Below are 14,142 nucleotides of genomic sequence, written 5' to 3' on the forward strand. Positions count from 1 at the left end.
GAACTCAGAAATCCACCTGCCTCTGCCTCCCGAGTGCTGGGATTAAAGGTGTGCGCCACCACGCCTGGCATTTTTTTTTTATTTTTTAAGACAGGGTTTCTCTGTGTAGCCCTGGCAGTCCTGGAAATAACTGTGGAGACCAGGCTGGCCTTGACTTTATAGCCTGCCTCTGCCTCCCGAGTGCTGGGATCAAAGGTGTGCGCCACTGCTTCCGCCTCCACTAACTATGTAACTCAGACTGCCCTGGAGTTCTGTGAACCAGACCAGCCTCAAACCCTTTAAAATTATGTGCATATGTGTGTATGTGTGTGGGTATGTACATATGATGTGGTGGTTATAGAGGCCAGAAGTCAGAAGAAAGAAAAAGCCATTTAAGGGGAAATCTTAGGTTTTGAGATTGTAAAGAAATATGATGTTTTGTAAACTACTTAAACCTTTGCAATAGTATTAGGACCCATTTTGTTATTTAAAAATAACTAAAAATTTAACAAATTTTTAAGCGGTGCTTATTGATATAGGACTGGAATACTAGCACATAGGAGAGAGAAAATAAGGCAGTTAAAGCCTAGACTCTATGAGGTCCTGTCTTAGGAAACAGCGAAACGAGTGAGGTGAAGCATGAGTAACATTTATTGAACACCAGGCACATGCCAGGGAGTGTGCTAAGGACTCTCTCTTGTTTTTGTTTTTGAGACAGGGTCTCTATACAGTCCTGGCTAACCTGGACTTACTAATCCACCTACTTCTATATCTTGTTCTTTTTTTTTTTTTTTTTTTTTTTTTTTTCCAAGACAGGATATTTCTCTGTGTAGCCCTGGCTGTCCTGGAACTCACTTTGAAGACCAGGCTGGCCTCGAACTCAGAAATCCGCCTGCCTCTGCCTCTCTCTGCCTCCTGATACTTCTATCTCTTAAGTGCTGGATTTAAAGACATGTGATGTCACCACACCTGATGGTGCTGAGGATCACCCATCTGTGTTTGTCTTGAGAATCTTTCTTTGTAAGCTAGGCTGACCTTGAATCCCTTATCTTTCTGCTTGTGTGTACAGAGAATGTAGGCTTGTGCTGTCCCACCTGCCTGCATTTCTCTTTTAAGTGTTCACCAAAATTCAACAAAGTTTGTTATTGTCCCTATTTTACAATGAGGACTGAATCTTGTTTGCTTACTCTGTATATACACACATACATACATGCATACATACATACATACATACAGGGAGGAGGTCAAAGACCAACACCCTTTTCTGGCACCTGAGACCTCCTGCTGTATGCGGTTTACATAAATGCACATATACACATTAACACAAGTAAACCTTTAAAAGAATCCCAAGTTGACACCTGTTTCCTGACGTCAGTGCTCTTAAGTGTGTGAAGTCTTTGTTCCTTCCTGATTCTTATTCTTCTGCTTAGAGAAGGGGGAAGTTTTAAGCAGAACTTGAGTTCACGGAAAGGGTGTGTTTCCAAGTGACCTCATTGTCACCTGACTGATCTCCTTTCCAACTATATCGCTTGGTTTTTAGAAGGCAGGATTTTTAGTCCTCAGTTTTGAAACAAGTCAACTATAGATTTAATTAAGCCTTCTTTGAACCCATTTGAGATTTTTGTTTTGTTTTGCTTTTACTAACAAGATAGTAAATGTTGACTTGTAGTTGACAAGAATCACCGGTAGGAATAGAATTACAAAATTGTGTGTTTGAGAGATCTGGCTTTCTTATCCAACAAAGTTACTGTAGTGTATTGTCTGAAAACCTGGTTGAAGTACTGTTTGCAGGGAGTAATCAGTTTGTGTGTTATTTCCCGTCACTTGTCCCTCTGTTGGGCACTAAGAAGTTACTCACCGGAGCCGTAGGTGACTCTGGAGAGTGCTGCCTAGGAAGGGTAGGCTTCGATGGGCCCTAGGAAGTGACCGAGAGGCCAGAGTCTGCCTGAGTAGACAAGAGCAGGACAAGCAAAGGCAGACGTGTTTGCATCTCTCTTCCCCCACACTGTCTCAGGACTGACTGCTTTCTAGTCCATCTTCAAACTTCTGAGCCTCCTGTTTGAGCCTCCTGAGTTCTGGGACTGAGTGTATGCCACCATATGTGACCAAACATATGATAGTATGGGACATATGTAAAGCTAATGGTTCCTAAACAATTAAGAAATTAATAACATATTATTTGATATTAATCTCTATTGAGTGAATAATTGCTAATTCAAGGAAGGCATTTATATTCTTTTCTTTTTTCTTTTTTTTTGGGGGGGGGGTTCAAGACAGGGTTTCTCTGTATAGCCCTGGCTGTCCTGAACTCACTCTGTAGACCAGGCTGGCCTCGAACTCAGAAATCTGCCTGCCTTAGCCTCCCAAGTGCTGGGATTAAAGGCGTGTGTCACCACTGCTTGGCCTAGCATTTATATTCTTTAAACTTAATTATTTTATGGGTTCAGGTGTTTTACCTACTTGTATGTCTGTCCACCATGTGTATGCCTGGTGGTGGAGGTCAGAAGAGGGCCTAACATCCCCTAGAACTGGAGTTGCATGTGGATGTCAATCACCATTTGATGCTGGGACCTAAACCCAGGTCTTTTGCAAGATCAGCCAGTACTCTTAACCACTAAGCCATCTGTCCAACACCAGTATATCTTGCTTACATATCTTAATGTGTAACTATTTTGTCTGACCCACAGATATGAAAAATATGTTATATTTTGAACTTCTGATGCTTATAAAAATTATTTGTGTACATTTGTGCATGCATACATGCATATATATCTGACATAGCACACATTCGGAAGCTCAGAGGGCAACTTGGAGGGGTCACTTTCTCCTACTATGTAGGTGTAGGGGTAGAATTCATGTCCTTAGACTTGGATGAACACCTTTACCCATTGAGCCATCTCATCAACCTCAAATGTACTGTTTAATTGGACATTTAAGGTTCAGAAATCTTAATTACATATAGCATATTTAACTACATACATACTCACACACATAACTTAAAGAGCTCATTTGCCTAGCATGTGTGAGGCCTGGATTCAATCACCAACACACACACACAATGGAAAAATGTCTGATTACTCCATTACAGGGGATTGAGCCCAAGCCCTTGTGCATGTGAAATAAGTATTCTACCACTGAGCTACACCCTCAGTCCTAGCTGAAGAAATTTGCCCATGACCAACTGGCTGCTTTATGACACACTTGCAGTGGTGGATAATGGAGTGAGGTCTAGTGACTGCTTTTTGCTACAACCACATGCAACTCGATTTGAAAGAGTGACATTCCTTTGAGAGTGTTCTGTTTCTCTATGTACTTGTTCATTCATTAGAGACTTTTCTTTTTTTTTTTTTTTAAGATTTATTTATTTATTATATGTAAGTACACTGTAGCTGTCTTCAGACAATCCAGAAGAGGGAGTCAGATCTTGTTATGGATGGTTATGAGCCACCATGTGGTTGCTGGGATTTGAACTCTGGACCTTTGGAAGAGCAGTCAGGTGCTCTTACCCACTGAGCCATCTCACCAGCCCGAGACTTTTCAAGTATGTACTCTCAGAGCCTGTTAGGTGTTGATATAGAAGAGAAAACCTGTTGCCTTTAAAGAGTGTAATCTAAACTGGGTGGTGGTGGCTCACACCTTTAATCCCAGCACTTGGGAGGCAGAGGCAGGTGGATTTCTGAGTTCGAGGCCAGCCAGAGCTACACAGAGAAACCCTGTCTCGGGAAAAAAAAAAAAAAAAAGTGTAAACTAGTAACTTATTCCTGGTTAATTTGATTATCTGCTTTGTCAGTGAAATTCATAGCAGAGTACTGGACTTCAACATAACATTTATGCCTGATCATTCTTTGTTGATCAGCTCTCAGAATGAGTGCTAGGAGTTTTAGTAGCTTCCCTGATCTTCTGCCCACTGACATTCCTATCCCCATATTACTACAATTACAAGTTTCCAAAGGTTGAATACAGTGGCCCCCACTTCTAATCCTAGTATTTGGGAGGTAGAGGCAGAGGGATAAGATGTTCAAAGTATCTCTCAGTTACATAGCAGGTTTGAAACCAGTTTGAGCTATGTGAGACCCTTCTCAAAAACAATGAAAATGTTGCAAGACAGCAAATCTAAAATGTGAGCCAGGTATTATCTGTATTGTAGATAAAGAGCTTTGATAATTAGTTTTCAGAAATGTAATATAGGGTTGATTTAATCGATGAAGTGATAGTCACGCAGTCATGAGAACATGAGTTCAAATGCCCAGAACTACTGTGAAGTCAGATGCGATAGTATAATACTAGCACCGTGGCTAAGTGGGAGGTGGAGACAGGAGAACCCCAGGGCCAAGCAGCTTGGTGTGTGCACCAGTGAACACAAAGGGATCCTATCTCTTTTGTTATGATCATGGTATCTCTACATACAATAAAACCCAAGCTAAGATAGTTTATTTACCTGAATGTCTTTTCTTTATTGCTTCGCCATATTCAGATAAGATTTAAAGAACATTGTTACAGGAATAAGGGTGTGGTGCAATTGATACAGAGCCTGCCTAGCACTCTCAAAGCCCTGGGTTCAATCTCCAGCACTACATAAACCAGACAGAGTGACACACACCATGGAGGGAACAAGATCAGAGAGCCAGTCATCACTGACTGCGTATCTCAGAAACATGAGACCCTGTCTCAACAACAATAAGAAAGAACATTGCACAACCAAGAATTTGCTTACACTTTTTAAAAAAATTTATTTAGCCAGGTATGGATCAGCATTCCTTTAAAGCTAGCACTAAGGATGCAGATACAGGAGGATCTCTTGTGAGTTTGAGGCCAGCTTAGTCTACGTACTGAGTTCTGACCATCTTGGGCTACATAGTGAGAAGCTCTCTCCAAAAAAGTAAAGGAAAAAAGAAAAAGAAAAAATTATTTCTGTATATGTGCATCTAGGATGTGTGTCCCTAGAAGTGTAGGTTCACACATGCCATAGCATGCATGTGGAGGGCAGAGGACAAGTTTTAAAAAGTTTTATTGGTGTTTGGGGGATGGTCATGGAGATCAGAAGATAGTGTTGTAGGCTCCTGGCAAGTACCTTTACTTGTTAAGCCATTTCAGTGCCCATAGGTTGTCAGACTTGCATAGCAAGTGCTTTAACTCTTTGAGCCATCTCATAGGCTCTTTGATGCCTTGCTTTTTAAGGCCAAGGATCTTTCCCATTGGAAAGAGTACTTCACCTGGGCCTGGGGATGTAGAATAGTTAGTAGAGTGCTTGCCCTGGATTCAGGTTCCAGCAGCACATAAACCAGACATGTCTGTATTCCCAGCACAGGATGTGCATGCAGGCTGAAAGGTCAGAAGCTCAAGGTCGTCTTTAGCACATAACAAGTTTAAGGCCACTTAGGATATATGGCCCCTTGTCTTAGAAAGAGTGTTTCTTCTGTGTTTTAAGTTTACTTTTTGTGTTAATAGCATTAAATAGCCATGTTTACTCCTAGCCTGAGTTCCTGTCTCTGTAGTATAGGTGGGCAGGGAATGGGATCAACCCTTTTATCCTACTTGTCTGGTAAGTATCTAAATCCCAGTAATCTATGCTTTTTGCTCAAATGTTTGTGTGTCCTCATTCTTTTAGAGTATCCATATCCCTGTGTCCAGTAGTTTGATGCACCATGGATAACCTGTCAGCAGAAGAAGTCCAGCTGCGGGCTCACCAGGTTACTGACGAGGTGAATGCTTTGTTCTCACTTTAATTCTTTATTACATTTTAATTAGTTTTTGTGGGGATGTGGGGGTGTTTGAGTGTTGAGTGTCACATACACGTGGAAGTCAGAAGTCACTTGCAGGAGTCAATTCTCTCCTTTCTTCTTGCCTGTTCCTGGGATTGAGCTCGGGTGGTCATCTTTACCCCCTGAGCCATTTTATATGCCACTATTTCCATTTTCACAGTAGAAAAGTGAGAGTCACTTTTTTATTTTTAAAGATTTATTTATCTACTTTATGCATATGAGTTCACCACCATTGCTCTCTTCAGACACTCCAGAAGAGGGCACCAGACCCCATAACAGATGGTTGTGAGCCACCATGTGGTTGCTGGGAATTGAACTCAGGACCTCTGGAAGAGCAGTCAGTACTCTTAACCACTGAGCCATCTTTCCAGTCCAGAAAGACACTTTTTATAGATCACTTTGGCGTCTTCTTGGTCCCTTAAGGTGGCTAGTATTTAATAGTTATCTGTAATTCTGGGAGGAATTCTGAACTGTAACAATTCCTTAATATCTGTGTAATAGGCATATTTCTGCCTACCTTCATGAACTCCCTTGGCTCCACCATCGGGGTCTCTCCTAAGAAGTGCCTGGTAGGAAGAAAGTGAGAGTGGACCTGCTTTTCTTTGCTTTCTTGTAAGGAGGGGGTGTTCTGGCAAGTTGTAGCAAAGTAGCATCATAAATACAGCCTGTGATTGATTTATTTCTCTGTATTTCTTTGGAATGCTATAATTCTGTATTTCTTCCTAGTCTCTGGAAAGCACAAGGAGAATCCTGGGTTTAGCCATAGAGGTAAGAAATATTCAATATTTGAGTATAGAAATATATGGGTGGGATACTAGCACTAGCTGCAGATGATGAGATTTGAAACCAGAAGTTGCTGAAAACTTCCCAGTGATGCAATTATAAGCCAGTTCTGTTTCTTATTGAAAATACTGGGATATTGACAGAAAAGGTGAATTTACCATATGCTTGTGACTTATTTTAGAGGTTAATATGTGTCTTGGTGTGAGACATCTAGTTCTGTCTATAACACTGATTCCTGAGAAGTTGGTTTGCGGTGTGATTCTTTCTCATCATTTGTCAGTCTTTGCAAGGTTTGCAGGTGTTTTGGCTTGCTTTCTTGTACTTTCATCTCTCTTTTCCCCCTTCTAGTCTCAGGATGCAGGAATCAAGACCATCACTATGCTGGATGAGCAAGGGGGTGAGTTGAAGTCATGGAAGGAAACGCTGAATTTGACTTACAGTGCCAAAAATCCCTATAAAATCCAGCCTCCTCTTTGTAAGATAAAGTAATATGATTCCTCCACTTCTCTGATTCATATTATAGTATCATGGCCATTGCTGGACTGGGATGAGAGGCAACAGTACCCAAGTCTGTTAGACAAGCGCAGCTTTTTATGTGCATTTGTCACATAGACTTTAAACATGATATTCTCAGATCATTTCCCAGATAGCAAGGTCTAAAGCAGGTCTAGATTCTGATGAGTTTAGAACATCCAGTTTTGTTGGCCTGAGTTCATCCCGTTTAAGCTTTCCTTAGTTTAGTGTCTAAATGTTAGGAGTACTGGACATCTGGCTGGAATGATTCTAAGCAACCCTCACATGCCACTGGAGAACAGATCTTTCTACAGTGAGGCTCCAGGAACCTTAGGATCAGTATTGTTTCCCTGGTTAATACTCACTGGCAGGTGATAGATAGCGTGGAGGTTGCAGCTTGCTGCTCTTTAACATTAGCATTTCACTGGACATCTGTGAATGTAACACCAAAACTTATTCTTAGAACAACTAAATCGCATAGAAGAAGGCATGGACCAAATAAATAAAGACATGAGAGAGGCAGAGAAGACTTTAACAGAACTCAACAAGTGTTGTGGCCTCTGCGTCTGCCCTTGTAATAGGTAAGTTGATGAATCAAAGACCTTTTAAAAATAAATCAGTACATGAGAATATCCTTGCTTATCCCCTACCCAGAAATAAAGTCAGAAGTGTAACTGAATAACTGGGCCTAAATTAGTAACTTTGTTACAAGCAAACCAAAGATCAAGGTTTCATATAAGTGGGAAGGTCCATAGAAAATTGTGCCTAGATTGACCAACTCTTGAACCAAACTTCAATTTCAATCTGGATACAAAAAGACTGGGGATGATGTAGAATAGAATGTCATTTGTATCTAGACAGTCAAGGAGTAAAGAATGGACTTCTTCATAGGACAATGTGTTAGAGCTAGTATTACATGGTGTGATATCTACTAAGGCTAAGGGTATCGTTAGATGATACCTTAACAGAAGACGTCGGGCATGAGTTGAGCTTGTCACTCAAAGGCTTTGGGTTAATGTGAAGGAAAGGGTCTGGGGGTGAGGCTAAATGGGAACCATAGCACCAGAAAACAAACAACAAACATAAAATATGGAAAGAATGGGGATTTAACTGAACTATATGATTAAAGTGAGAAGTAGCCAGAGATGTAAGTAGCTGATAGAGGAACTTGGATGCCAGAGTTAGGGAGGAGATAGACTGGATTGACATTTGTGACTGTATACCAGGAGGCTAGTTAAGAGTAGTTCATTATCTAGGTCTTTGAGGTTAGACTTTATAACTAAGATTAAAGATGAAATTATAAATTAGTAGGATACACTTTAAATCATTTGGTTACATTTGAAGCATGAAAGGGGGAGAATCAAAGAAGACTGATGAACGTTATGTCCTAGTTTTCTTTGTGTGATAAAACAGCCTGAGCAAAAGAACTTAGGGAAAGAAAGTTTATTTGGATTATGATTGCAGGTTGTAGTCTATCACTGAAGGGAGGTCAAGGCAGGAACTGGAAGCAGCTAGACACATTTCATCCAAGAACAGAGAGGAATGAGAGCTAAGTGCTGTGTGTTTGCTCTCACCTTGTCTTAGTGTTTCATTGCTGAGAACAGGCACCATTACCAAGGCAACTCTTATAAGAACAACATTTAATTGGGGCTGGCTTACAGGTTCAGAGGTTCAGTCTATTATCAAGGTGGGAACATGGCAGCATCCAGGAAGGCATGGTGCAGGCAGAGCTGAGATTTCTACATCTGAAAGATTTCTACATTATCTGAAGGCTGCTAGCAGAGTACTGGCTTCCAGGCAGCTAGGGTGAGGGTCTGAAAGCCTACTCCCACGGTGACACCTACTTTAACAGGGCCACACTTTCTAATAGTGCCACTCTCTGGACAGAGCATATACACACCATCGCACATACCTCGTCTTACACTGTTTAAGCTACCCTGTCTAGGGCATGGTGCTCCCCACAGACATGGTCACAGACAAACCAGATGTAGATGGGTCCTTAGTTGATGTTCTCCAGTGATTCTAAGTTTTGACAAGCTGACATTTAGAACATAGTAAGGCATCTCTAACAGACAGAAAATTTTATAGTATACTGTCTGAGATTGTGCTCGAGACAAGGGACTTCATCCATTTCCTTTTGTTTTTTGTTTCCTTGAGACAGGATCTCACTATAAAGTCCTGGCTGGCCTGGAACTTTCTATATAGACCAGGCTGGCCTTGAACTCAGAAATCTGCTTGCTTCTGCCTCCCGAGTGCTGGGATTAAAGATGTATATTAAAGTGTATCACCATGCCTAGTCACTCATTCCATTATGGAAATTTCTGTTCTCTTCTTACTCTTGGATGAAGTAAACTCCATGATTTTTTACTAATAGTAGATATTCAGATAAGGTATATCGTTTGGACAGAGGCAGTTAATCATAATCTTTTGTTAGGAGCTCCTCTTTGAACTTTACTCTTAGCTGAGATGAGTGTCTTGAGATTAAGTTGCAGAGTTTCATCAGCAGTTCGTCCAGCTAGTTGTCCCAGGTGCACAAATCCCAGTGAGTTAAGATTTTTGCACTTACCTGTTTTCAGGTGAGTGTACCTTTGCTATTTGCTTTGCCTCGTTTCTAATGTGAGTTCCAGGGTTTTGTGCAGCAAACACCCTTTGACTGCTGAGCCATCTCCCCAGCTCTAAGATAAGTGTCTTTGTGTTATTATATAATAATTTTAATTAAAAAATTATGTATATGGGTGTTTTGCCTGCTTGGTGTCTGTGCACCATATGTGTGTCTGGTGTCCACAGAGGCCAGAAAAAGGCATCAGATCCCCTGGAATTGTAGTTAGAGAAGATAGTGAGCTGCCACATCCATGTTGAGAGTTGCCCAGATCCTCTGGAAGAGAAGCCAGTGCTCTTAACCTGTGGGCTGTCTCTTCAGCCCCTCTGTGCTTATTTTCACTAAATAAAAGGATTAGGTTGCCTTTTGGTCGACATCTGGTTTTGATTTATCATGAGAAGTTAAAGAGTTGACTGTTCTTCTCAGCTTTAATACAAGCCCATTGGCCTGTTTATAATTTGGCTGATTTTTTAAAAGTTTATAGTTCAACAGCTGTGACTGGAGCTGGGGATATAGCTCATTTGGTACAGTGTTTGCTCTGAGTTCGAGTCCCAGTTTGGCATAAAATTGGGAGTGGTAGTTTAAGCCTATAATCCTAGCTCTTCCTCAGCTACATACTGAGTTCAAACCCTCTCTCCAAAACAATAGCAACAAAAGCTACAATGTGTCAACTAGGTTTAGCAGATTGAATTAAGCAGACATATTTCAAGTGCCTACATAATTTGATTCAAACTCTTAGATATGTTTTACAAACTTCTGTTCCTGTCTCTTATGTTTCATGTACCATCTTGGAAAATTGAGGAAGAGAGAACAGGTGAATTCCCTTGAACAAAAACTCTCTTCAGTCTAGGAGATTGTTTCTAAGTTGTATGTTAATAATCAGAATAGCAATGAATTCTAAAGGGTCAATGGTAAGAGAACACGGAGGGTAGAGCAATGGGTGTATTGAAGTTTTTCTCCGTGTGTCCTGCCATATGTGGGCAAGCTTTTCTTGAACATGAGGAGAGAAAGTAGAACATGGCCCTGCCATAGGCTTTCCCCTCCAGCATTGGCAGAACTCTTTCTCAGTGGGTGGAGAGAAAGCATTCCTTAAAAGATGGGGTCTGGGACTGCTGTGACAGAACAGCTGTTCCATGAAAAGAGAGCAGAACCCACTTGGAAGATTCTAGGGGAGCTTTTCTTCTTCCAGCGCCTTTATACCACTGAGACCTGGGCTGCTGTTAAGTCACTTGTCCCCAGTGTCTTGTTTTCCTCCATTGTCTAGATCTTCCTGACCTTACCTGATTGAAACCTTACCTGTTTCTGTCAGGGTCAACACCTAGCCAGCTGTAGCATGAGCCCCTGACACACATATACAGCATCCTAGTCCTCCGCGTTCTGTGGGTGTCAAAATCTAGCAGTACTACGAGAGCAAGTTAACTGCTTGGATTCATGTATTCTTCCTTTCCTGCCTCCCTATTCTCTCCCCTTTCCTTCCCCCCCCTCTACAATTGTGTTTATCTAACCATTTAGAAATCTATAATACTCTGGAAGACGAGTTACTTTTTGTTCACTTTGTTTCATAAAATGGTGGGATTGCTTGTGCTTTAAGTTGTAGCTTTTACATTAGTATACTCTGTGACCATACTCAGGGCCTGGCACAGGACAAGCAAGCACTCTAACACCTAGGGGGCTGAGGGACTTCAGTGCTGCCAGCTAGTACTTTCTGCCCAGCATAAACTTTAACCTTTTAGTGAGGAGTATTAGCCCTTGGACATGCTCAGGAGAAATGAAGTATGCCATCATTTAAACTGTTTTCTTGTTTTTCTTTTTATCTAGATTCTCAGTTGGTGACTGTTTCTTTGAAACCAGGCAGGCATTTGAATGCACCATGTGTTCTATTTGACTAACCTGCACTGTCTGCTTCTTATTCTCTCACTTAATCTCTTCCTTTCTTGCTTACTAAACATGAAGATCTAACATCAAAAACCGGGCTCAGTAGCTGATCAAAGGGATCTTTTGAGGTGCAGGCTGAGCTGCTAACCTGCTGCCCAAGGTGATGTTTCAAATGGCTTTTCTGTGCATGTGCATGGATTTTGTGAGTGATGGAAGCAGTCTTAAAGCTGTGTTGTGTGTAATGTCAAGTGAATTTGTTCGTGATGGGTGCTAGTAGACAAAAGATGAATGAAAGGATCTTCATTTGTTATAACTCCCTTAGTAATGCTCCAAAAGCTATGGTTTTATTTACTAAGTTAATATTAGAAAATAAAAGCACCCCTGAAATTCAACAAGCTTTAAATTGTTGATCTTAGCAGTTAGCACCTAGAGTTGAGTTCTTTTAAAGGTTGACTGCATCTCTCTGTTCCTCTCCTTAGATGTCCTCATACCCTCTGGTTCCTGTAGAGTGCTTCTATTAAACTATAGCTTCTCTGCATTTTTCTTTCCCTTGATCTAGGCCTCTATCAAGTCAAGAAATTGTCAATCTAGTCATCATAAATACTATTTAGAATAAAGTGGGATATCAGTTTTAAATGTGCCAGGCTTGGTGTTCCACACCTTCAATCTCAACACTGGGGAGGCAGAGGCAGGTGGATCTCTGAGTTCAGGGTCAGCATGGCCTATCAAGTTCCAGGACATCTAGAGAGAATTTAAAACAATATAAAAGAACAAAATAAATAAATAAGAAAATAAAAAGAAAATTTAATATAGCATTCTTTAAAAGGTAAAATCTCATTAGGCACTTTTGGTTTTGTTTTCATCTTTGAGACGGGATCACAGTTTGTTAGCCTAGACTGGCCTCACTCAGTCTCAAGAGTCCTGGGTTTGCAGACATGCCACTGTGCCTGGATTTTACTAATTGCTTTTGAATTTGTCATTCTCACCCACCTGCTCTACAACCTAGCATCCTAATAGAAGCCCTATGTATGGGCTGGTGAAATGGCTCAGTGGGTAAGAGCACCTGACTGCTCTTCTGAAGGTCCGGAGTTCAAATCCCAGCAACAACATGGTGGCTCGTAACTGTCCGTAACAAGATCTGACTCCCTCTTCTGGAGTGTCTGAAGACAGCTACAGTGTACTTGCATATAATAAATAAATAAAATCTTTAAAAAAAAAAAAAAGAAGAAGAAGAAGAAACCCTATGTATATTACCTCAATTAGCATCTCTGGCTGCTGTGCTGAGAGTTGTAGACAGTGGTTGGGTGCGAGGACCTGTGAGGCCCTGAGGTTTTTCTCCACCACCACAAATGGACAAAAGGCCAGAAGCCACTTACTCTTTAAGAAATATGAGAAATACTGGTTATTTTGCATATAATAAAATCTCTGCTTTAGATTTTTGCCTGGAACCTATATGTTAACAAAGTATGCATGATATATTAGCTCACTAATTTAACAGGTAATTATATGAAAATATTAATTTAAAAATTAGATATCGGGCTGGTGGGATGGCTCAGTGGGTAAGAGCACCCGACTGCTCTTCTGAAGGTCTGGAGTTCAAATCCCAGCAACCACATGGTGGCTCGTAACTATCCGTAACAAGATCTGACTCCCTCTTCTGGAGTGTCTGAAGACAGCTACAGTGTACTTGCATATAATAAATAAATAAATAAATAAATCTTTTTAAAAAAAGTAAATAAAAATTAGATATCTCACCTTGTTCCAGGAAAGATTTGACATGGCTGATTAATTGACTGAATGACAAATAGTAGTATACATATAAAAATAATTATGAGAACTTCGAATGGGACCAAGAAAGGTGCATTGAGAATGAGTTTTTTGGTATTTATAAATTTCTCTTTTAAGAGCTTTTAAAGGCCTTCAAGGCAGTTCAATAGGTAAAAGTGCTACCCAAGCCCCACGTCCCATTTCCCATCCCTGGAAGCAAGTGAAAGCTCAGTGTTCTGATGTGTATCTGCAGCCTCAGCACAGATCCAGGTGGGCAGAGAACTGTGCTGCAATTTGTCACTCAGCAGGAGCAGCAGAAAAAAAATTCTGCTTCAACAACCTTGGAGACCATTTGTCCTTTGGCCTCTACCTGCATGCCGTGGTTCATGTGTACCCCCAGTCAATCCGATCAAATTGGAATACCCTTTGTTTTTTGTTTGTTTGTTAAAGATTTGTTTTATTTATTATATGTAAGTCCACTGTAGCTGTCTTCAGACACCAGAAGAGGAAATAAATAAAGATTTGTTTTATTTATTACATGTAACTGTAACTGTCTTCAGACACCAGAAGAGGAAATTAGGTCTTGTTATAGATGGTTGTGAGCCACCATGTGGTTGCTGGGATTTAAACTCCAGACCTCCAGAAGAGCAATCATTGCTCTTAACCACTGAGCCATCTCTCCAGCCCTGGAGTACCGTTTGTAAATAAATCAGTACACACATACACCTTCACACTTGTGAAGTCAGAAAACAACTTGCAGGAATTGTTGTTTTTTTTTTTTTTTTTTTTTTTTTTTTAAATGGTTTTTCAAGACAGGGTTTCTCTGTGTAGCCTTGGCTGTCCTGGAACTCACTCTGTAGACCA

General features: G+C 40.8%; 1 protein-coding gene across 1 annotated transcript in view; it reads left to right on the top strand.

Annotated features, from left to right (window-relative positions):
• Snap23 (synaptosome associated protein 23) overlaps nt 1-14,142 on the top strand; it is a 33,497-nt gene that overhangs the window by 10,201 nt on the left and 9,154 nt on the right. The window contains exons 2-6 of the mRNA XM_029535747.1: nt 5,588-5,681; nt 6,468-6,509; nt 6,873-6,921; nt 7,501-7,618; nt 11,455-11,487. Coding sequence (XP_029391607.1) covers nt 5,625-5,681; nt 6,468-6,509; nt 6,873-6,921; nt 7,501-7,618; nt 11,455-11,487 — 299 coding nt within the window. The 5' untranslated portion in view covers nt 5,588-5,624. The remainder of the gene's footprint in view (nt 1-5,587; nt 5,682-6,467; nt 6,510-6,872; nt 6,922-7,500; nt 7,619-11,454; nt 11,488-14,142) is intronic.

The sequence above is a fragment of the Mus pahari genome, chromosome 3 (assembly GCF_900095145.1).
Source record: "Mus pahari chromosome 3, PAHARI_EIJ_v1.1, whole genome shotgun sequence".
Lineage (NCBI taxonomy): Eukaryota > Metazoa > Chordata > Mammalia > Rodentia > Muridae > Mus > Mus pahari.